The sequence below is a fragment of the Antedon bifida genome, chromosome 7 (assembly GCF_963402885.1).
Source record: "Antedon bifida chromosome 7, ecAntBifi1.1, whole genome shotgun sequence".
Lineage (NCBI taxonomy): Eukaryota > Metazoa > Echinodermata > Crinoidea > Comatulida > Antedonidae > Antedon > Antedon bifida.
The window spans coordinates 1593314-1615619 of NC_136232.1; the positions used below are offsets into that span (position 1 = coordinate 1593314).

Genomic DNA, 22306 nt, shown 5'->3' on the forward strand with positions numbered 1-22306 from the left:
TTAAAGTAAGCATCTCATATTATAAAGGTTAAAGTGGAAAGAGAAATTGGCGATGGTTGTGTCAGAATCGTAGGCATAGATGCCTAGATGCTTCAATGTACAGATGGAGTAATCATTATTTAACCATGAAAAGGGCAGTCAAAACCTTTTAGGTAATAGGAACTTCTTCCTCAGTTTTCTGCCCTCTTCCTGTACGTCGTTTTTATACATTTATATTTTTTGTCATTTTGTGTATTCTGGAGGAAATAAATGTATTATAATTAATTATAGACTAGACATTTAAATTAAGAGCATAACATTCCAGTCAATTCTTGTACGGTATTACTGTACATATAGTAAACATTAAACATCATCCACGTTTGCATCTGTTGAAGACAACAGGCACATACATTAGATATCATCTAACACAACTATTACCTAACCCTACAGAATCCCATATGTGATGGAGATTGCTGTTAGAAGACCCAACACTGCAGATGTATAGGTTCACATCATGCTCATCATTTTATGTGAATAACCTAGTTGTGACAGTAAATGACATGATCAGTTTAATCACCTAAATATGATGATCAAGTGGAACATGTTTAAGCTCTATCTACACTTTATGTGATTGATACACACATATATGGACATGATGATGTCATATCAATACAATATTTGGGCATATCACTACCATATTTAGGCACATAACACTTTTTTATCAATCTAGTTTGATAGAACTTAAGAGAAACATGATTAAACCTGGTTTAACACTTGATAAATTCATAAGATAGAATCAACCAATCAGAATTAAATTTAATACGTCTACTAAGTCATTGCACACAACCTTATTGGGCCAGCTTTCATCCACGGCACCCCATAAACAGATCATTTTTCTTACGTGAAAGGTTTCTCTTTAACATGCTAAACTTATGATGATGACAGATTGCGAAATTAAGTCATATTTTATGAATGCATCTAATTTTGCATATAAACAAGGGTTTTTTGATATTGAACAATTTACAACACAAACAGGTTTTGGTCATAAAGATTAATCGACTGTAGAAAGCAGTAAAAATGCTATCAATGAGGTACAATAGGTAAATTGCTATTTGTACCAATTGAGAATGAAGCTTAAGTTTCAATAATTATAAAACAATAGAGATTTTCCAGGAAAAAAACATTGATTGCCAATATTGTTAAAGATGTTTTAGGAAAACAAACACTTTCTGTGAATAATTACTTGTGATTACGTAAAAAAATCGACATGGTTTGTCAATGCTAGCTACAGTTTCCGATTGAAGTCATAAGATGGGATGGTACATTAGAAAATAAATATTAAGTGTGATGTATGTCAAAGCTAGAACTGTGACATGCAAGGCTCTAGGTTGCAGTGTACACCTACGGTAACCCTTTGGGTCATGGCCATTCATCAAGGCTCTAGGTTGCAGTGTACACCTACAGTAACCCTTTGGGTCATGGCCATTCATCAAGGCTCTAGGTTGCAGTGTACACCTACGGTAACCCTTTGGGTCATGGCCATTCATCAAGGCTCTAGGTTGCAGTGTACACCTACAGTAACCCTTTGGGTCATGGCCATTCATCAAGGCTCTAGGTTGCAGTGTACACCTACAGTAACCCTTTGGGTCATGGCCATTCATCAAGGCTCTAGGTTGCAGTGTACACCTACAGTAACCCTTTGGGTCATGGCCATTCATCAAGGCTCTAGGTTGCAGTGTACACCTACGGTGACCCTTTGGGTCATGGCCATTCATCAAGGCTCTAGGTTGCAGTGTACACCTACAGTAACCCTTTGGGTCATGGCCATTCATCAAGGCTCTAGGTTGCAGTGTACACCTACAGTAACCCTTTGGGTCATGGCCATTCATCAAGGCTCTAGGTTGCAGTGTACACCTACGGTGACCCTTTGGGTCATGGCCATTCATCAAGGCTCTAGGTTGCAGTGTACACCTACGGTGACCCTTTGGGTCATGGCCATTCATCAAGGCTCTAGGTTGCAGTGTACACCTACAGTAACCCTTTGGGTCATGGCCATTCATCAAGGCTCTAGGTTGCAGTGTACACCTACGGTGACCCTTTGGGTCATGGCCATTCATCAAGGCTCTAGGTTGCAGTGTACACCTACGGTGACCCTTTGGGTCATGGCCATTCATCAAGGCTCTAGGTTGCAGTGTACACCTACAGTAACCCTTTGGGTCATGGCCATTCATCAAGGCTCTAGGTTGCAGTGTACACCTACAGTAACCCTTTGGGTCATGGCCATTCATCAAGGCTCTAGGTTGCAGTGTACACCTACAGTAACCCTTTGGGTCATGGCCATTCATCAAGGCTCTAGGTTGCAGTGTACACCTACGGTGACCCTTTGGGTCATGGCCATTCATCAAAACTTGACGATGACAATAGTCTATTGTAAATTACTGGATAGTAACGACGACACCCATGAATAGTTGCTAATAATACCAGCCGATTATTATATTATTATTAACATTAACCGACGAGGTACTGAATAGTTCATTTTGCTTTAAACAAAACTTAGCACCAGGTGACATGAACCAAAACTTTATGAAGGAATTGCTAGTCTATGTGACTAAAAACAGTCTTTCTCAATCAACACTGTTGTCTGTCTTTTCTGTCTTTATTAGAATTTCACAATCATAGGATTTGCTATAAGAATAAAATTGTATTAGCTTTTCGTCAAAAGCTTAATTACTGTATTCACTTTCAATTTACCTGAGATCCTCCAGGAGCTGGAATAACAATGTGTCCTAAGATGTTTCCAACAAGCAGCTCTAATTTAACATCCATTCGCTCAATGAACGATGTGTAAATCAACCCTAAACAATTCTGAAATAGAACAGAATATAGAGACAATTACTGTTAGTGTTAGTATTAATTAGCGTGGTAGGCCTAAAACAATTATTGTTAGGTAGGCCTAAAAAAGCTCTAATTCTGTCACTAAAAAACTAATCTAGGAGGAGAAAGCAAAGTTATCATACACTTCAGATACTGTAGGGTGGAGATGGACTTGTCTTTGTCAAGTTTAAATATAAAATAAAATATTACAAGCTATGTTTGTAGCATGCGTTTTTCTCAATTTGAAAAAAAAAACACTAAAGGCCAATTTACACAGACCAGTGGAATCTATGTTATTTCATGACCATTTACCATTTGGGTGCTTGAGCAGAAACACGTTCTGGAAAGATACAGATTCTATGTTGAACAAGCCACACAGTTTTCTGATTACCGTTACCACTTGTCTGTGTAAATTGGCCTTAATGCGTGTGAAAGCAACCACAGTACTGTAACTATACACTTACCTTGAATGTATCGAGGAATGCTAATCTAGAAACTAGTAACAAACTCTTAGGAGCATACATGACTGTATTATGGACCAACGAACACTCCTGTTCATCACTCTCAACGTCATCCGGCTTCATTGGTGTCATCTTTACCGGTTCGCAAAATGTCAGTATCGCGCAGTAATGGCGACCTGCCGTCACATCTGTCAGCACAGAGATGTGGTACGTCGGGAGGAATGGTTCTCTCCTCAACTTCCATCCTCCTGGTTGGCAAAACTGTAAGATAGAATGAGAGCTAAGTTTAAGGTACAGGTCCTTCTTATCAACTTATTTATTTCACCCAATTTGAAGGCTCTTTTATAATATGGTATAAATAGTTGAGCTGTGTATGATAGTTGAGCTGGGCATAAATGTTCTATCATTGATCAATCTCGATTGATTTTACCCACCTTATGTAGGCCTTCAAACCACACAGTACTTTAGTAGCCTTTAGTCACGTATGGCAGGCAACCACTTGAACTAAATCTAATATTGATTATCCCATGTACTGTATAATGTAAATATGTCCTTTTTTTATTTTACTAAATACTATTAATCAGCATATCAAATCAACACCTAATTAATAAGTAAAGTGTTTATACCTTTAAAAATAAAAGTAAAATTGGAGGAAACCCTAAAGATTTTTAAGAAGTTGACACTACTAGTGATAAACAATTATCAAATAATAAAAGCTATTATAGTCTAATTTTATACCTCCATGCTTAGACCAGGGACGAGTCACAAATTACAATTTCACTCTTCCCTGCTTCAACTTACAGGGACTTGTTAACTCCCTGCTTATACAGTACATAGCATAAACTGCTCTTACTGTGTGTTATATGCTTTTATGTCTTTAAACTTAAACTAATTAGACTAATAACCACATTACTATATAAGGTGGAATCATGGAGGTATAAAATTAGTTATTCATTTTATACCTCCAATGGTGGAACAATTATGAAGATTAAAGTGTAAGCTTTGAAATAGGCAGACAGTGAACATGTATTATAATATAATAATATAATATTTATTTGGAACAACACTTTTTTAACAGTGGCACACATGTGTAGATGGTGCGTCCATACCAATTACAAAATTCAATACAAAAACAATGAAAAATAAAAACTGAAACGAAAATAAAACATATTTGAGATAATGACATAAAATTTGACTCGACGCTATTACAAAACTTATTTACAAACTAAAACTACACTAATAAAACTACTAATTTTGCAACAGCAATGGAAAAGAAAACACTTTTTTAAAATAAAACAGTTCAAAATTGTAATACAATTGCATTTTCTATAATTATTATTATCAGAAGAGCGCCAGTTATGAAATAGGGAGTGTTTAACCTTGATTCTTTTTTTTATTGTATATTGTATTGTATTCAAATAAACTACTGTATGTAATGAACCAGAACAATCTTATTATCTCTTGGCAAACATCACATCATTTGTCAATTGTGATTATAATACTGTATGGTAATGTAATGATAGTTTAAAATCACACTATACAGACAGTAAATAGACTGTTAGTTACAATCATTAATATTTTAAAAACATCATATATTGTCCCACTGAAACTGAAATAAAATTAGTTTAAATGTTTTTTTTTCAATATATGCTATATAAATAATAATGCTATTAAATAATAATAATAAAAATTTACCAGAAAAACTGTAATTTAAAGCAACAAACTGTAGTCAAATTGTCTCGAATTCAATGAGGTTTTGCTTAAATTTAACCATTTATTTGGTCTTTTTTATAAGTGAAAACATTACCTTTTTTATTTTATTTTTTCTACAAAGTGATTACGGTAACTTTAATATTAAAACTGCGAAATGGCCTATACAAAGTCTTTTATTATTAAAATATTAATCTTCATTTTCCATGTTTTTGGAGGACAATACATCTTTAACAGTACATTCATTTTAAGTTTTATTACAGTTTTTTCATTTCATTATTTAAAATGCAACTGTTAAACATATCCAATTAATTTATTAGGTACAGGACAGAAAGTCAATTATTTTTCTCATCATATAATATAATTGCTATCTTAATCATTAGTGCCATCCAAATGAAGACTTAATTTTATACAAGTAGATTAGCATTTTGAGGGTGAATGCTCAATTGTGTATAATAGCAAATTGTATGTCAACATAGCATGGTTCAGGTGAACTATTTATAATCGATATAATCTACAGTATCAGTGCGTTTATAGAAGAAAGTGGATGAATTTTAAAGAAGAAAATAACTTAAACTTATTGCTTAAAACATTAACATTGCATGAGGCCAATAGAGTTCTGTGGTGCTGAATGCGTTCAACCTGCCTGAGTGACTCTCAGGTCACCAATGGTTTGGAATAGGCTTATTGAAGTAGTCAATAAGTCATTTTAAAACTTAATAATTTTCAATAAAAACAAACTAAAATTTCAAAGGATCACTAAATATTTGTTTTTAATAATCTATTTATTCTTCAACTACAGTTTAAGTTTAAAAAAATCAAGCTAAGATACATAATTTGATAGAAATATCAGATCTATACAGTTTATCAACATAGTAGCGTTGAACGCATTTTTTGGTTGGCTAGCAACCATGCAGCGCCCTCTATAGTTGTGACGTCACACCGCAGAACTCTATAGTAAACTTGCTACATTAAAGGAAAGGAACACCCTGGGCTAAATGTGCCACTGTGCTTATAGATAAATGTAATAAAAACATGATTACAATGGTTCAAGGTACAATAGTAAGCAATTTAGTTAAAAAATAAACTTTTAAACGACAACATATCGGAAATTGAACAGCGCCATTTTGACAGGTTAAGAGCAATTATGTGACGTCAGATTAGGTGGACGCATTCAAGCAAATCCAAGCGTCCATCGTCTTAGTACAGTATTTCAATATGGAAGTGCGGGATATAACCATAAATAAAATCAATTAAATAGCCTAACATACTTAATATTTTCGGAATATGGCTTGGAGTTTTATAATTCAGAAAATTTGGAACCAGAATATATAGAAAGGGAGTTAGTTTTGCATCGTGCTGATGAGGAAAAAAGAACATTCTCGAGCATAACAAGCCGTCGAAGAATGGTGTACTTGCGGCCAGTGTATCTGTACTGTATGCCTTACACTAGGCCTAGAACTCGTGTTGAACAAAAATAAAGTAGACACTGCATCGTCAACCAACAGCCTCCGTTTGGAAGGTTTGTCAGTTAATTCCCCTACCAAATCCCGTTTGAAACAGCTAGGCAATAAAAGTAACAATATATTAACAATAGCTGAAAGATTTACGAATTGGCTTGCAGAAGAAAAGATCATCGAAGGTTTGTTTACCAAGTCAGCGCATGCTCATACCGTGTCATCGCCGTCCTGCATGACCGCATGTCGCGTTATTAGCCAATCATATTAGCGTATTCGCTTAGCCAATAGAAGCGCCGAATGCAACCGCGAATCTTAAAATGTTCGTCGGCCGTATCTGACGTCACAAACAGGCTGCCATGAGCACAAGATGGCGATTTTCAAATGTCTTGAAAACAGCTTTAAAATCCTGTTTACTAGAAAACTACAAATCCGATTTAAACATAAATTGTTCTGAATATTAAGTTGGTAGGGTTACTTTTATAATAGTTAGGTAAAATATTAGGTTGTTCCTTTCCTTTAACCATGGTTCAGTATTTTAATCATGGTTCAGTATTTTATTTGTTTGCATGACCTGCAAATCCTATAATCTTGTCTCAAACTCAAACTTTATTCGTACAACTCTTTTGAATCAGCTGCACACATTTATAAAACGGTGCGTTCTAACATTTGTCAAGACTATCAGGTATTGAAACTATATGGAAAAGTATACATACAAATGTAGATGTATATATTCAAAAGTGGACATAAGTTCATGTGAATACTTAAGGATAATCAATAAGTATTACTACTATTGTACTAGCAATTTAGTACTGTATTAGTAGTTTGAACTGAATGGATAAAGATTCATTTTTACCATGGTTAAGAATTAATCTTTCAACAGTACTATGTATAAGCATGCAGAATATGTACAGTATGTTCATAGTACTACTGTATATGATTATGAGTGAAATTTATAGCAACTAAACCATTTTAACTTCAACATTGGTTTATGTGATGATGGACTTTAAAGGGTAGCTCCAGGTATAAAGTTTCAATATAATATAAACCTTTGCAATGGCACTGATAATAACCCACTTATCTTTCATCAGCAGTAAAGCAGAATGAGCATCATAAAATTCCCATTTCAAAAAGTTGTGCTACATGATTTTCATGCTATTTTATAGGTGTAGTAAAAAATATAAATGTTGAATTTTGAAATTGTTTCTTTTGCCTATCTGGATATTGAAGTGTTTCTTCAAAATACCAGACATTTTGGCAAATTTAAGCTTTACATTATATGTCAAATTAGCAATTGAAATGACAGGTACCTATTGAAAATTCATGACATCACAGCAATTTATATATAGCGAGCGTGCGGCGAAATCTCGCAATTGTTCTGAAAACATATGTAGATCCCTAATACGTTGTAAAAATATGATTCTAGATAAAAGTTGTCCTTTAAACTGGGGATAGATTGTAGCCTACTAAAATCTGAGGGTGGGTAACTTTATAATTTTTTTTTTTTGGGTGGGCACCTACTGTAGTCAATAGTTTGAAGTACCGGGTTATCGATGCGCGAAGCAAAAAGGGGCATGATTTTTATTAATTGTAGAAACAGCTAGGGTGTGCCTCCTACTGTAGACAATCATTTTACAGTCATGTATCAGTTTCATTGTAGTAGACCTTATTATATTATTTTAACCTTTTTTCTAAAGTTGTTTTAATTCTTATGGTTTCATACATGTATGTACTGAACCTATGAGCAATCATTGATTGGATTGGTGCATTTTAAATGCTTTTTCATTATTATTATTATTAGTATTATTTATTACTGTAATTATTTTTCTAACTGCAAATATGATGACCTTGACAGATCCAGTTATTTGTGACAGGATAATCTTCACTGCACCATGCACTGACACGAAAAGTCATGCATGAAAAGGTATTTTTACGTTCAGTAAAACATAGGATTCCTATGAAGAGTACAAAGTGAACTTTCTATGAAACCAAGATAATCGGCTGCTATTGTTCCAATACAATAGGGATTGTCAACTACCATTGAACTTACCAGTCAATGACTAAACAAGTTCAACAATTGTGGTTAGTGTATTTTACAGCCCACTTGGTTTTATCAAATTATAAACTACATAAAAATACATGTAAAGTGTCAATATATTAAAGTTTGACTACATACTGTACAGTAGAATTAAATTCAAACGTTTTGGTTTAAATATATTTATAAATTACAGTGTTCAAAATTTTACATTTTCAAAATACAATCTTATTAAATAGTTGAAATGTTTTTGTTAAACTGTAACAATTAATCAATATTTATGAGTCACAAAATGACAAGCTAATTATTTACAGTTAATGCATTAGTTTATCAATTAAAGCCCTAGCATTGCATCATTGGGGCATTCCACAGTATTTGGTCCGTGGGTTTAAAAATTTCATTTACTGATTTTGATGTAACTTTTGGCCATTTCTCAAAGTAGACATGTTGAAGTTTATTAAATAACATTTTTTTTATTTTTCTGATATTGATTTTTTAAGTTATTGAATATTAAATATGAAAAAGTCATATTTGGCGTTACGGACGGGACATTTTTAATCCTATTTATTTCATAAACTATGCATCTTAATATTGTTTTTTCAACAGATATAGTTAATTTATGTCTCAATAATACATAATCAAGTATTTAATTTAAATTTTGTTGTTTATTAATTTCATACATCCATTTTAAATTCATAAATGTCCCGTCCGCGACGTTTTAGGCGGTTTTTTTACATTTATTTTAAAAGTAATGATGCAATAATCTTGATATTTCATTTTCTCCTCCTGAGGACTATATCTCATTATATTATGAACAAATGTTTTGAAAATTTTAGATTTTGATGAAAATATCATATTTCAAAAATATATTGTTACGGACGGGACATTTTTGTTACGGACGGGACGTATCATTTAAATCCTAATTATTTCACAAACCATGCATCTTTTAAATATTTTTTTGCCAGATATAGTTACTCTATGTCTCTATTGTACATATTCAAGCATTTTATAACACATATTTTGTTTATTAAATTTCATATGTACATTTCAAAATTCATAATTGTCCCATCCGCAAAATTTTAATAGTAGTTTTATGGTGTTTTTTACATTTCAGTTAAAAGTATTGATACCACAATTTAATATTTTGTTTTCTCCTTTTAAAACTATATGCAATACATTATAAACAAATATTTTGAAACTTTTGGTGAAAATATCATATTCAAAAATATATGGATGACATTTTTCGTAGGCACGGGACAGACATTTTTGTTAAGGACGGCACATATCATTTAAATCCTTTTTATTTCATAATAAAACCATGCATCTTGTTAACATTTTTGCCCATAAATATACTGCAGTTACTTTTTTTTAAAGTAAGCTCCAATTATTCATAATAAAGTATTTTATTAAAATTGTTTATTAATTTCATACTTGCATTTCAAAATTCATAATTGTTACTTCTGAGACATTTCGATTGGGGGTTTTTCCTCACTTGTGTTTATTGAAGTAATGGCTTTAAAATTGTTATTTAATTCCTAATTTTAAATCTTAATTTTCAACTCTTAAGGATATTAAATTGCAATAGATTTAAACAAGTTTTTTAAAACTTGTATTTTTTTATTAAAAAAACATTACCATCAAAATTTATTGAATGTTACGGATGGGACATTTTTTTTATGGATGTGATGACAATATTGTAAGAATTAAAAAGTGTTTTTGTACTGTAGGCTGAAAAGTACTGTACAAAGGTGTTAACTGTTTATTAATCACAAAACATTGTGGTCTGTATTTAAAATAACAATCCACAAAAGAACAATACCTAAATCCAAAACAACATGACCAGTATGAATGGGAGTATTGGGTGCGGTCATCGCTTTGTAGATTTCATTCTTTGGTGAATTTGCAACCAAGAACCTTTTATAAATAAATCAGATACTAAATAATTAAGATTGAATTTTAATAGAAGTAGGCCTACAGTTATTAAATCCAAGCAAGGATAGAAGGAAATTTCAGATGCAACTTGGATCCACTAACAAATTCAGACATCAAACGCCAACGCCAATTTTTAAAGATTCGCCTTAAATGTGTTAATATCTTGAAGTCTTGTTTAATATGCCAAGCATAACTTTTATATTAGTGTAAATAAATATTTTGATAACATTTTACAATATTGCTTCTCGTTATAACTCTTCGAATAATTAATTTTATAAATAATATTTCATATTTATGAATTTTAATATTTTCACTTGACTTAAACTTTTAAACAGTGTTTCAAAGGTTGAATTATATTTTGATTTGTAAATAAAAGATTACATTGATGTAAAAAACTTATTTTTAAATTTTTTTAATAGCAAAATTATACAATTTTTTAACGTGGACAAAGTTGTCCTGTCCGCGACGTTAGAAATGTCCCGTCCGTAACGACATATAAATCATATTTATTAATAAATTTTCAGTTCAATTTTTATAATTAACATTCAGTTATCTAAAACAACTATCTGGCAACATAATAATACAAAACAAATTTTAAAATCTCTTTTAAATGAGGAGAAATATTACAATACGTAAACCTTCTCAAAAGTCATGTCCATTTGCCGTCCCATCCGCGACGCATACAATTTTCATAATAAAATTTTTTTTGTACAGTCTTTTTTCTTTTTTTGACTTTCATAATAAACATTGGCCATATATGTATACATTTATTCTACTTTGAATCTTGTATTCTTTTTTATTTCTAAGATATGTCTAGTTATATTCTCAAAAATGTCCCGTCCGTAACAAAAAAATACTGTGGAATGCCCCCATTAATAAACTTGTACCAAATTCAGATTTGGTATAATTTTGAATTTACTATTATAGTAAAGAATATACATTATAATAATAAATAGGAGGAATCATAATTGTTTATTAATAATAATAATAGGTTGATACAATATTGTTAAACTTCGGGCCACAGTCTATGTTTATTTTGAATAAATTCCCGGAATGGGGGACAGAAGTATAGTATTACTGAGTCTGGGTAAAAATGTAATAATATAAACAAGCCTAGTAAAAACTGTAATCAAAAACATTTGTTGTAATGTAATTTTGATTGTACTGTCCTGGAATAGCTGGCCTTGAAGTACAGACAACTTAAGGTAGTTAATTTGCCTCAATTTATTTGAAAAACATGATAATAACTGTAGATTAACATTTAATACTAATAAAATATAGGTTTAAATTATTTTATTTAAATTATAATATTTTGGAATATTAAATGATGTTTAGAAATATAAGTTACAATTATAAATGAAACTAAAACTATAATTACTGTAGTATCTCTATTCACTTTGTGAATTACATAATTACCCACAATTAAATTTGTATTTTTATAGAATTCTCTCGCAATTTGTACAGGTTGAAATGAGTAGTATATGGTAGTTAAAATTAATTTTCAGTTCAGCTACTGTTAGTTAGTTGATATTCAAAATGCACTGTAACTAATGTGTAGTATAGTGGCATATAAATCATGTTTCCTACAACTCAATAAACAACAATTAATGATGAGAAGAATCTGTCTATATATAACTTGCTGTAGTGTAACTATGTACGGTATTGTTTTGATATGTACAGATTTACCCACATCTGTAAAACAATTACAGAGATTATTTTCAGATGGGTCAGAATGATTTAATTAAATAAATAAACACTTTATAATTTATTTGACATTTATTATTATTAATAATAAGGTGTAATTAGGACTTTACAAAATCTGAATGAGTCTCCTGCTCACCATTCCACTTCCATCAAGGAAACATATAATAATATTGACTGTAGTCTGGTTGTAAATTTTCAGTCATTATCATTGAAAATGGCCTAAGCTTAATGTAGCTTCAGTTTCAATGACACATTTGAAAAATTAATATTATGCAATGAATCAAACATCCACTCACTCACTCATATCACATGTCTATTGCAACTTAAGTGATTTGACCAATCGCAAGTGATGGATTATTCGAACTGTCGCTTGTCATTGGTCAACTCGCTTGCATCTGTAGTTGGAACCAAGCTTATGGGAAGATGGACGACAACATTTTTGCAGTATGATTAATTGCAATTTGAAAAATAATAAAAAAACAAAAGAAAACAAAAAGGTATTTGGATTTTGGCATGTTTTCCATTGCATAATAAAAGCAATGTTGTGGTCAATATTTGAAAGAAGGTAAATAAACAGTGGTTTATAAAATTGGTTTCGTGTACAAAAACAGTACTTTTATTCTGTTCCATCAGGATGCATACTATTGATGCAAGTAGGAATTACTACTAATTCCTCTATGGTTGACGTAATATATGTAAGACAGTATTGAGGCGGTTTCCTGTGTTTAGGCTTTGACAGGATGCTCTATCCTTGACAATTGTTTGTTTGTGGATGGTGCCTACTGTTCTCAGTTCCTTCCTTATCATACACTTACTACTAATTACTACATATACATAGGTATTTGATGTAAAATTAATTTAATTGAATAAATTCCCCCTTGAATAAATGCTTCCCTCGAAAAAAGGCCACCCCACCCTCTTAGAACATCTTTTGAAATAAATTCCTCCTTATACTTATTAGAGGCGTTAATTAATATTTCCTAGAATAAACGCCCAGCCACATGCATACTGATATACAATATTGTACAACACACTTTATATTTATAGTAGAATTCATTGATTAGCATGATCTACAATTTAACAAGCATTTTGATACAATTTGTACTTATTTTATTGCTTCTTGATATTAATTGTGTCCTGGGACATCTATTTTGATAAACACAATATTTTTTTATTCAACCTGTTTAATTTTAACCTTAAATACATTACTCTACTACACTGTATTAAGTGTAGGGATTTCCTTTTGCTACAAAAAGTGCAGGGTACCCCTCTACACTGTAGATAGGTGTAAACAAAATGTGGGTAGGAACCTCAGATACTGGTTTATTAAAATGCTTCATGGGTGGATGTTGTTCTGAGTGGAATAAAATAAAACCATAGCCAACTACTCTTTACATAAAATTTGTAGAACCAATGTTGAATGAAAATCAAGCATGGTAAGATATTAAATGACTGTGCAGTGTGTGTACCTTGTACCCAACACTACAGTGTTACATGAAGAGTGTAGTACATCAGCAATCAGTTTAATTGTGACTTTGTTTATCCTATTACCTTTACCCTTTACAAAAAGAGCAATTATTATCCTCTTTGATCTTTACATACTAAAAATAAGCAATCCTCATACAACCGGTGTTTAATGTATGTCCTGTGTCATGTCAATTAATATTATGTGATTTGAATATTAACAAAACTGAGTAAATGGTATGTTAAGGAGGAATTGATGAACACGGGTGTGAAATATACAGTATATTTAATGACAATCTAGTGAAGCATAGATACATTGGAAATGTGGTTTTTAGTCTAGAAATTTGAAATAAGATTTGATTATTACTAGGTATCTCAATGTAAAAATTAATGATGGTATTTTTTCTTTCAGTTAATCAAAAGGAATAATATTACTGTATATTTAAATTATAATGAACACTGTGAGTGACAGACTATTAACAATTTAATTGGGGAATCCGATGCTGTATGGTGTGAGTACTATTTTGTATTGTACAGCTCACTGTACATTTTAAATGATTGTGAGAATCTGTACTAATGCAGCTGTACAATGTGTAAAAACATACATACTGTAATAATAAATATATAGGCCATTAAACTAAATACCCACGACCTACCGGTATGTGTGGCTTATTAATTTCGCATTCAGTAATATCTTTATTAGATGATTTATTTGCATGTGGTTACAAGGCAATTTTGACAACTATGGTTCAAGGACAAGGAGTCTACTATATTTTGCTTCCTGTGACCAGCAGTGCAAATACCATGGGCAACTTTCATTGAATAAACCTGGGCTGGGTCAGACATAAATTGCATACAATGTTTTCATTTGAAGTAGTTTTATATTAAAACTGTTTAAAAGGTTTTATGTTGTATACTGTTATATATTTTTTTTTTATTATTTAGTTTATAGATTGAGAAGAATTTGGTACTGTGGCTTTTGCTGCTCTCAGTAATAGTTGATTAGTTTTCAGTCTCAAATCACAATTGAATTAGCTCTTTTTTTCATTCAAAATTTTTAAATAGTGGTCCCCATACAAACTAGGAGATGTTTTAACAGATTTGATGTGTTTCAAACTCATCACAAAATATTTTGCGCATTCGAGCAACTATAGTACTGATGTAATTATGTATCAACTACAGAAATAAAACAGTAAATGTGGGTTGAAGATTTAATTTGTTTTGATTTCAGGAAATCAGGAGATTGGATGAAAATTCTGGGAGCTTCTGGAGAATTATGCAGTATTATAACAGTGTGAGGCACAATTACTGGGAGGAGTTGAAATTGCTACAACCGCAATGCGACACTCAACTAGGTTACTTACCAATTCTAATCCTTGGTGAAATGGAACTTCTTTCCAATCTTGTTCTGGAAATCGTTGTAGTATCTTGCCATTACAAATACCACCTTCTGTGAATAGAAGAACAAGAATAACTCATTGTGATGTGACCGTAAATATATCTATCACTAAAAAAACATTTCACTAGCCTAGTATTATTAGGAAAATGGCGAGTAAAGATGGCCAAATATTACCTCAAGAAGGTCGTGAGTATTAAGAATAAGACCCGTAACAAAAAAAACCAAAAAAAAAATGTGAAAAAGTCATCAAGCAAAGAAACAAATTCACAAACCCCAGGTCCATAAACACATCATCATTAGCTTCCTACATTCAAGACTCGAGCCTACTGTACTAGCCAGCCTAGCAGCTAGTGGTCAATCAAGAAATTCTACATAAAAAAGAATTTTAAAAAACCCAAAATACACCACACACACGTCATTCACATCATCACAACATAACAGAACAGTAACAATCAGTCCTAAGAAGACAAGAGTTAGTTAGGAATTTGGAAGATAGATTGCCTGATAAACCTAGAGACTAATCTACAAATGGAAAATATTATGGATGTAGGCTAGGCCGCCTCACTCTACGGCCACTTCACTTGCATTGGGCTTGGCCTGCCTCGGCAGGATGCAGCCTAGCTAAGCCTAGTTTTAGATCGCACCAGAGGCTAGCCTATTCTTCCTGAACGGGAAGACGGGAATCCCAGGACGAAACACGCCCAGTATTTAAATATTTGAACCTCACTTACGTTCTTTTTCGTGATCATATCCAACAACAACAAAATAGTCTGCTAAACGAGACATTTTAAGCAGTTTTTATTATCATCGTCCCATCGTAAAAGTCAGTTCTTTTTACGCCTTGCAAAACATATCCGCCATGATTGATGATTCGATAAAAACGTAGTGAGCATGCGCAAACAGAAATGAACTTTTATATAATAATTTATAGTACAATCACAGTAGTCCCGATCGTACGTGAATATTAATTGACATGACAGATTGAAACAATGTTAAAAGCAACAATTATTGTGGTAAACCATGGAATAATATATTACATTTATAATGCATTTTGTATGCCGGTTAGTTTTTTCGTGTGGTCCTCCATTTGTGTAATAAGTTGAATAAATTAACGAAAAAAAAAACATTAAATAAATTAAAAGACCTACTAAATTGCACCAGCAATAATAATAATATTATTAAGCATTGGTTTTCATATTTTAACTTTTAGGAAAGCCACACTTTCATGCATGCAGTCAATTAATCAAGATTTATTTTTACCACAAACAATTAATTGTTTAGAATAGTATTATTACTGTGGTGTCATAACTTTCACTTTACCCAACACCCAGCAGTTAGAGAAAATGAAAGTTTTGTTTTAATTACTAGCGAATATAAAACAATATTCTATATGGTGCATAGTACTGATAATATTTATTACAAAAATAATTCATAAAAATAATTTTAAATATGTATTTTTACCTCTGTTTAACATTGTTTTTTTAATAAAAATGTTGACAAATCAACTCAGTCTTCTTAGTCCCTTATAAAGGCAACACTCACACTTAACAGCAGTTATGAATATTTTGTTTTATTTACTAGAGAATATAAAAATGTTATATGTTGCATAGTATTGATATATTTATTATAAAAATAATTCATAAAAATAATTTTAAATATGTATTTTTACCTCTGTTTAACAATGTTTTTTAACAAAAATGTTGACAAATCAACTCAGTCTTCATAGTCACATAACTTATTCATAAGGTTGCAAAACTTGAAAGTTTCAGTAAAATTTACTAGTGCAAACAATATGTAATTGATTTGTATGTACCCTCATTTTCAAACATATATTTTAGTCTACCCTGTAGTATGTTATTATTACACTGCAACGAGGGTCAATGAACCTCCATCCACTCATAAAATCTGTATACTTATTGTATCTTTTTTTATTTATTTTTTTAAAACATTCATTTGAAGAGTGGAAAAATAAACGAAACGAAACAAAAAATCTTTTACAATTCAACCTTAGATTTAGACTTAATATAACTATCAATCATTGTAACATTTTTAATCCAGTTCTGGTATGCCAATTGCGCAACATTTTTCCCCGAAATGGCACCAATTTCCATTGCACTAGCAGCCCATTCTAACCCACTAGTGTAATACAGATTTTGACTAAGTTGGTAAGGAGGTAACTTATCATTTGTGGAATAATTAGGATAAGCAAGCCAATCAACAATTTTGACTTCGCTGACATTCAGAAACAATTCATTAATCTCCTCATCCGACAGAGGGCGTTCTGTGAACATCTTATAAACATTTGGGATATCTTCCTTTACCCCAGTCTCGAAATCGACTGGAATTTTAAGCGCTAGGCCTCGTATTGGTATTTTACCATCAACTGTAGTCATGATTTCTTCTGGAAGATCGGGTAGAGTGGGTTTACCAAAGTATTTTGAATTTGGTGTTCCATGTACAAAATTAGCTACAGTTCTCTGATATTCACCTTTGAAATTATGAATTGGGGGTGAAATATTTTCAAAATCAATTTTAGACAACTTGTCTTGAAGAGGAGTTGCGACAACTACAATGTCGAAATCTTTGGAAGTCAGCTTTCCGGTTTCTTTATCATTCCAATACAAAGTGTAGGAGTTATCCTCATTGCCTCTAACTTTCATTACTTTTCTTTTTATCAATGTGGCTTTTGAGGCCTTGAGTAGGTTTTCACAAACAAGTTTGTTTCCATTAAACACACTCCAAAGACCTGGTTGAACACCCGCAAGCGAAATCAATCCTAGGAATAATAAATGATTAAAAATTAAAGAAATTAAATGTTGTAATTTTGTTTCATCAAATAAAAATCACTGAAATCAAATCAAAAAATTAAAAAGGTAGTGGTAGCTCTTATCTCAATATACAAATTACATAATGAGCAAATTAATCTGAACACTATAGAGGGCAGCATACTGAAATTGTTCAAACCCTGGCATGTAATGGATGGGTAGATACTGACCTGCAAAAGCGGACATATTGACCGATTGACCATAATTTTCTCTTGTTGCCACTGTGGCAAGCTCATCAATAAGCCGTTCTGACAAGCCAAAACTTTTTAATACATCGGCAAGAGGCATTTTTGTGTAATTCAAAAACACCTCATCCATAGCTGCAAGCAATAACTCTGGTCTGCTGAAGGCATAACCAGTACTTTGTATGTCATAGATACTGTGAAATAAAAAATAAATAATAATAATAAAATAATACCGTATGATATAATAATTCCACCCTAATTTAGGCTAAATATGGACACATCTTTAGTTGATTCCATTGGTTAATACAATCCAAGTATAATCCCACCCAGTATAAATTTGTTTGCCAAATTTTGTACCCAGACCCTCTGGAACTATAATTTTGGTCAAATACGATAATAATAATAACTGATTATGACAGTGATTATTTTAATAAATATGGTGGCGGTATTAGCTATTATTAGCTGCTTCAGTATTAGGCTATTTTCATTAATTATATTTATTTATGTTATTTATAACAACACAACACCCCTGTACTCCCCTCCCACACATGCCCCTCCCAACATCATAGATCCTCCCCTGCAAATGATGGTACCTAGAAAAACTGTCAATCATTTTATTGATTTCATTGTTTAAGTAGATGAAGTCTAGCTTGTATCGCCATAGCAACTTCAGGATGTTCAATATCTCTGATGAACCCTCTTCATAGACAAAGTCTTTGCCATTGTAAATACCCATCCTTAAATCAGGGGATTCAGCCTTCTTTAAATCTATGGGGGAAAACATCGTACTACTATAAGATACATGATAAAATACCACAAAAAAAAAATTTTCTTTTTTTTAAAGTAGGAAACATACAGGGAAGTAGTACCAGAGGACTAGTTCAATTAAATTAAATCTTTAAACCAAAATTGACTAAATCCAAAAAAAAGTAGATGTTGTCTATTTTTTTCTCCAACAGGAGCAAGCACTCTTTTCATTAATAAATTTGAACTTTCTCTTCTCTTTTTCACATGAAAATTAATTGTGCAATTGCTTAAATTTCCCAATATGTTTTATTATATTAACGGATAGAAAGAAAAAGTACAAAACATAATAATAAACAACTAGTTATCAAACACTCCAAAGAAGATTTCATGATTGACAGAACGAACTCTATCTCACCAAACTGATCCAGAAAATCATCCATATACACATTTTTCTCATGTAGAATTGAACCACCAGACTCATAAAATCTGTTCGCCAATTCCACAGTTGCCATTCGTCCGCCAATTTCATTTGATTCAAATAATGTAACGGAGACACCATCACCAAACACTTTTGGTAGGAAGTAACTGCAGGAGGTTCCACTAATACCAGCACCAATTACAGCTAAAAAAAGTAGAAACAGAAAACAAAACTGTGATTATTCGATGATGGCCTATTATATACAGTAATTATTAAACTAGGCCTATCTATGCATGTATAGTAGTACTAGCAGTAGTAGACTCTAGAGAGGTCTACTAGGCCTAGCTAGCTACTTAGTTAGTAGTAGGCCCTAGTACTACTACCTACCTTACCTAGCGATAGGCCTACTAGAGTAGTACTAGGCCTAGGCCTAGTAGCTAGCTAGGCTAGGGTAGCTAGTTGAGTTATTCTTTCTGATTGACTTACCAATAGCTAAATTTTCACTGTTTTTATTGTCATCCAATAAAGTATATGCTGACCATGGTATTAGTAGAAAGCATACTATAAAAGTAATTAACTGTGAATGCAAATACATAACGAAAAGGGACGACTACTACTATTTATTAACTAAAATACAGAGGTATATTCAGAGCGTCATTCTGACGACTGGAGCATTCTCTACTTCTCTACGGAGCGCCATTTATGCCTTTATTAACTTCAATAATAGAAATAGTACTACGGTAACTGCCGGACAATTTAGCACCAGGGTAGCACAGTGATATAAAATAGAAATAAAAGTCACTACCTTTAATATCGTTTCGTATATACCCATATCACAAACTGACAAACAGAAACATCTCGGCATTCACATTGATTCAAATTTATCTTTTTCTTTTCATGTAAATAAACTCCGTTCCAAACTGGGCTTGTCCATCTCCATCTTATCGCGTGCTCGGTCATTTCATTAATAAACACACGTCCATACTCCTCTATAACACTATAATCCTTCCACACATTGACTATTGATGTAGTGTTTGAGGAATCAGATCGAATATTGACCGAATACAGACCATTCAAAATAGAGCACTTCGCATTATCTAAGCTCATCCTCTCACACCACGAACTAACATTTACATCACCTTAAATCTTCATACAGTCCAAGATCGCATGCATCTACAACTGGGCTGCCTTGCCTACAGGTCTGCAAATGGTCTTGCTCCGGAATACCTTGCCCTGCGTCTTGCCAGAATTCCAAATCATCGATGTACCCGAAGTGTCAGTGAGAGGAAATTTGTCTCCCCTTTCCCTAAAACTGAAACTTTTAAGAAAAGCTTCATCTATATATAGAACACCAACATACCTGAATTTGCTACCCACCAAACTAAGAAATGCGGTACTCACAATAAATAATTTTTAAGTCTGCTCTAAAAAAATATTTAATCCCAAAAGAAAAAACTCAACGTTTTGTATAGTATTGTAGGCTATATTTTTGTATTTAAGTACATGTATATTTTTATATTTTTTTAACATAGTTCATCCGTTTTTCCATATATGTTTTTTACTGTCTGCATATGCTGTTGAGGGTCACAAAATAAGGTTTAATAAAAAAATAAAATAGAAATAAAGTCACTAAATTTTAATATCTTTTCGTATAAAACACTGTGCTCAAGTGGACACAATTTTGTACCAGGGGAGCAGTGATATAAAATAGAAATAAAGTCACTCATGTTTCAATCTTTTCGTATGGTAATACACTGTGCTCAAGTGGACCCAATTGGATTTTTTTATAAATGGAAAATAATGAATATTGTTTTTCTTTTATTTTGAAAGAGAGATATTTTGAGGATTGTAAATGTCAAGTGGAACTTTTTTTAAACCAGAAACAAAGTTGCATGGCATTATTTTTCATTTTCCAGACTGCCATAAAACCTCGAAAAGAAGCCCATGTGCTTCTTCATTTTTAGTACTCTTGGGTGGGCTTCTTTTCCACATGGAGTTCTTTTCGAGATTACTTTTGCAAACTAAACGAGGGGAACTGCTAGCTTCCCGCCCGGAATATTTTATTTACATGATTTGAAACATCTTCTAATGTAAATAATTAACAGCATCAAAATTTAACAGTGTGGCGTGTTGACCGCGAATGACTAACATACCATCTTTACCATAATACACCTGCACAGACTCATTTGCATAACAAAGCACGCACATAGCCTACCAAACTGTTTAAAATACCCGAAAATGACATCTATTATGTTTTCAAACAACATGCATAAGAATCTTCAGTACCCCACGATGCTTGGGGCTGAGCAAAGACAATTTTGAAAAAAAGAGCTGTATACAGTAGGTTCCCGCCCGAAAAAATGGCGTTACATGATTTGAATGAAACAAACTATAAGACTCACCAGAACAATATATGAGCTTGTCCCCGGAAAGTGCACCTATTCATTGAAATATAAAATTAAATATTAAGTCTCCAGTACTAGCCCATCCATAGTTGAGGCAGAGCAATGAAAATAGAGCCCAGAAATGCACTTACTTATACTTATTAATATACATAGTCACCTATGATAATTATGATAATGTTAAAATGTCAATATCCAGATGCGACTTCAACATTTTAGGTGGGGTTTTCTACTTTAAAAACTCGACTTCGTATATGCCTATGGCCTAGCCCGGCGGCGGAATTAGTCTAAGCTTCGAAATTGGTCTGGAAATCGGCATCTTTGCAAATGTTCTATATTTGATCTTATTTCACTCTCCATTAACCTCATACAAAAACCATCGAAGACTATCTGTTTAAAACATGTTTATTTTGGGACGGTGCGGCCATACACACCAACTACTATGAAGAATCGGACATTTCGCTACCAACGGTTGCAACATTGATTAACAAAATCAAAATTTAACGGTGGGGCGCGTTGACCGCGAATGACTAACAATACCATCTTTCCCACTACACCTGCACAAACTCATTTGTACAACAACGAACGGCATACCAAACTATGATGAGAGATACATTCTCTTCTCAACACGTAATGCGTAACGAAGATAATTAATTCCTTTTTTACATTAAAATTGAAGCCGCTAAACATAAAATTTACGAGATCAAATACATG

General features: G+C 32.4%; 2 protein-coding genes across 7 annotated transcripts in view; both read right to left on the reverse strand.

Annotated features, from left to right (window-relative positions):
- LOC144847859 (myotubularin-related protein 13-like) overlaps nt 1-15877 on the reverse strand; it is a 52746-nt gene extending 36869 nt beyond the window's left edge. For all 6 annotated transcript variants that reach the window (XM_078704401.1, XM_078704398.1, XM_078704397.1 and 3 more), the window contains exons 1-4: nt 15747-15877; nt 14981-15066; nt 3318-3575; nt 2731-2844 (exon numbers count right to left, since the gene is read on the reverse strand). In XM_078704401.1, the coding sequence (XP_078560527.1) occupies nt 2731-2844; nt 3318-3575; nt 14981-15066; nt 15747-15801 (513 nt within the window). In that variant the 5' untranslated portion in view covers nt 15802-15877. The remainder of the gene's footprint in view (nt 1-2730; nt 2845-3317; nt 3576-14980; nt 15067-15746) is intronic.
- Nucleotides 15878-16334: 457 nt separating this feature from the next.
- Nucleotides 16335-19844, reverse strand: LOC144847720 (prenylcysteine oxidase 1-like). Its single transcript, XM_078704216.1, has 5 exons — nt 19677-19844; nt 19188-19394; nt 18619-18793; nt 18011-18219; nt 16335-17791 (listed from the first exon to the last, which is right to left on the reverse strand). The coding sequence occupies exons 1-5, from the start codon at nt 19783-19785 to the stop codon at nt 17010-17012; spliced, it is 1482 nt and encodes a 493-aa protein (XP_078560342.1). The 5' UTR covers nt 19786-19844; the 3' UTR covers nt 16335-17009.
- Between the last annotated feature and the right edge of the window lie 2462 nt (nt 19845-22306).

Excerpts from the sequence above, each read along its gene's own strand:
- LOC144847720 (XM_078704216.1), bottom strand. The coding sequence starts at position 19,785 with ATGTATTTGCATTCACAGTTAATTACTTTTATAGTATGCTTTCTACTA. Across the intron at positions 19,395-19,676 it reads CAGTGAAAATTTAGCTATTG|CTGTAATTGGTGCTGGTATT; the intron begins GTAAGTCAATCA and ends TACTTTTTTTAG. Across the intron at positions 17,792-18,010 it reads CAATATGTCCGCTTTTGCAG|GATTGATTTCGCTTGCGGGT; the intron begins GTCAGTATCTAC and ends TATTATTCCTAG.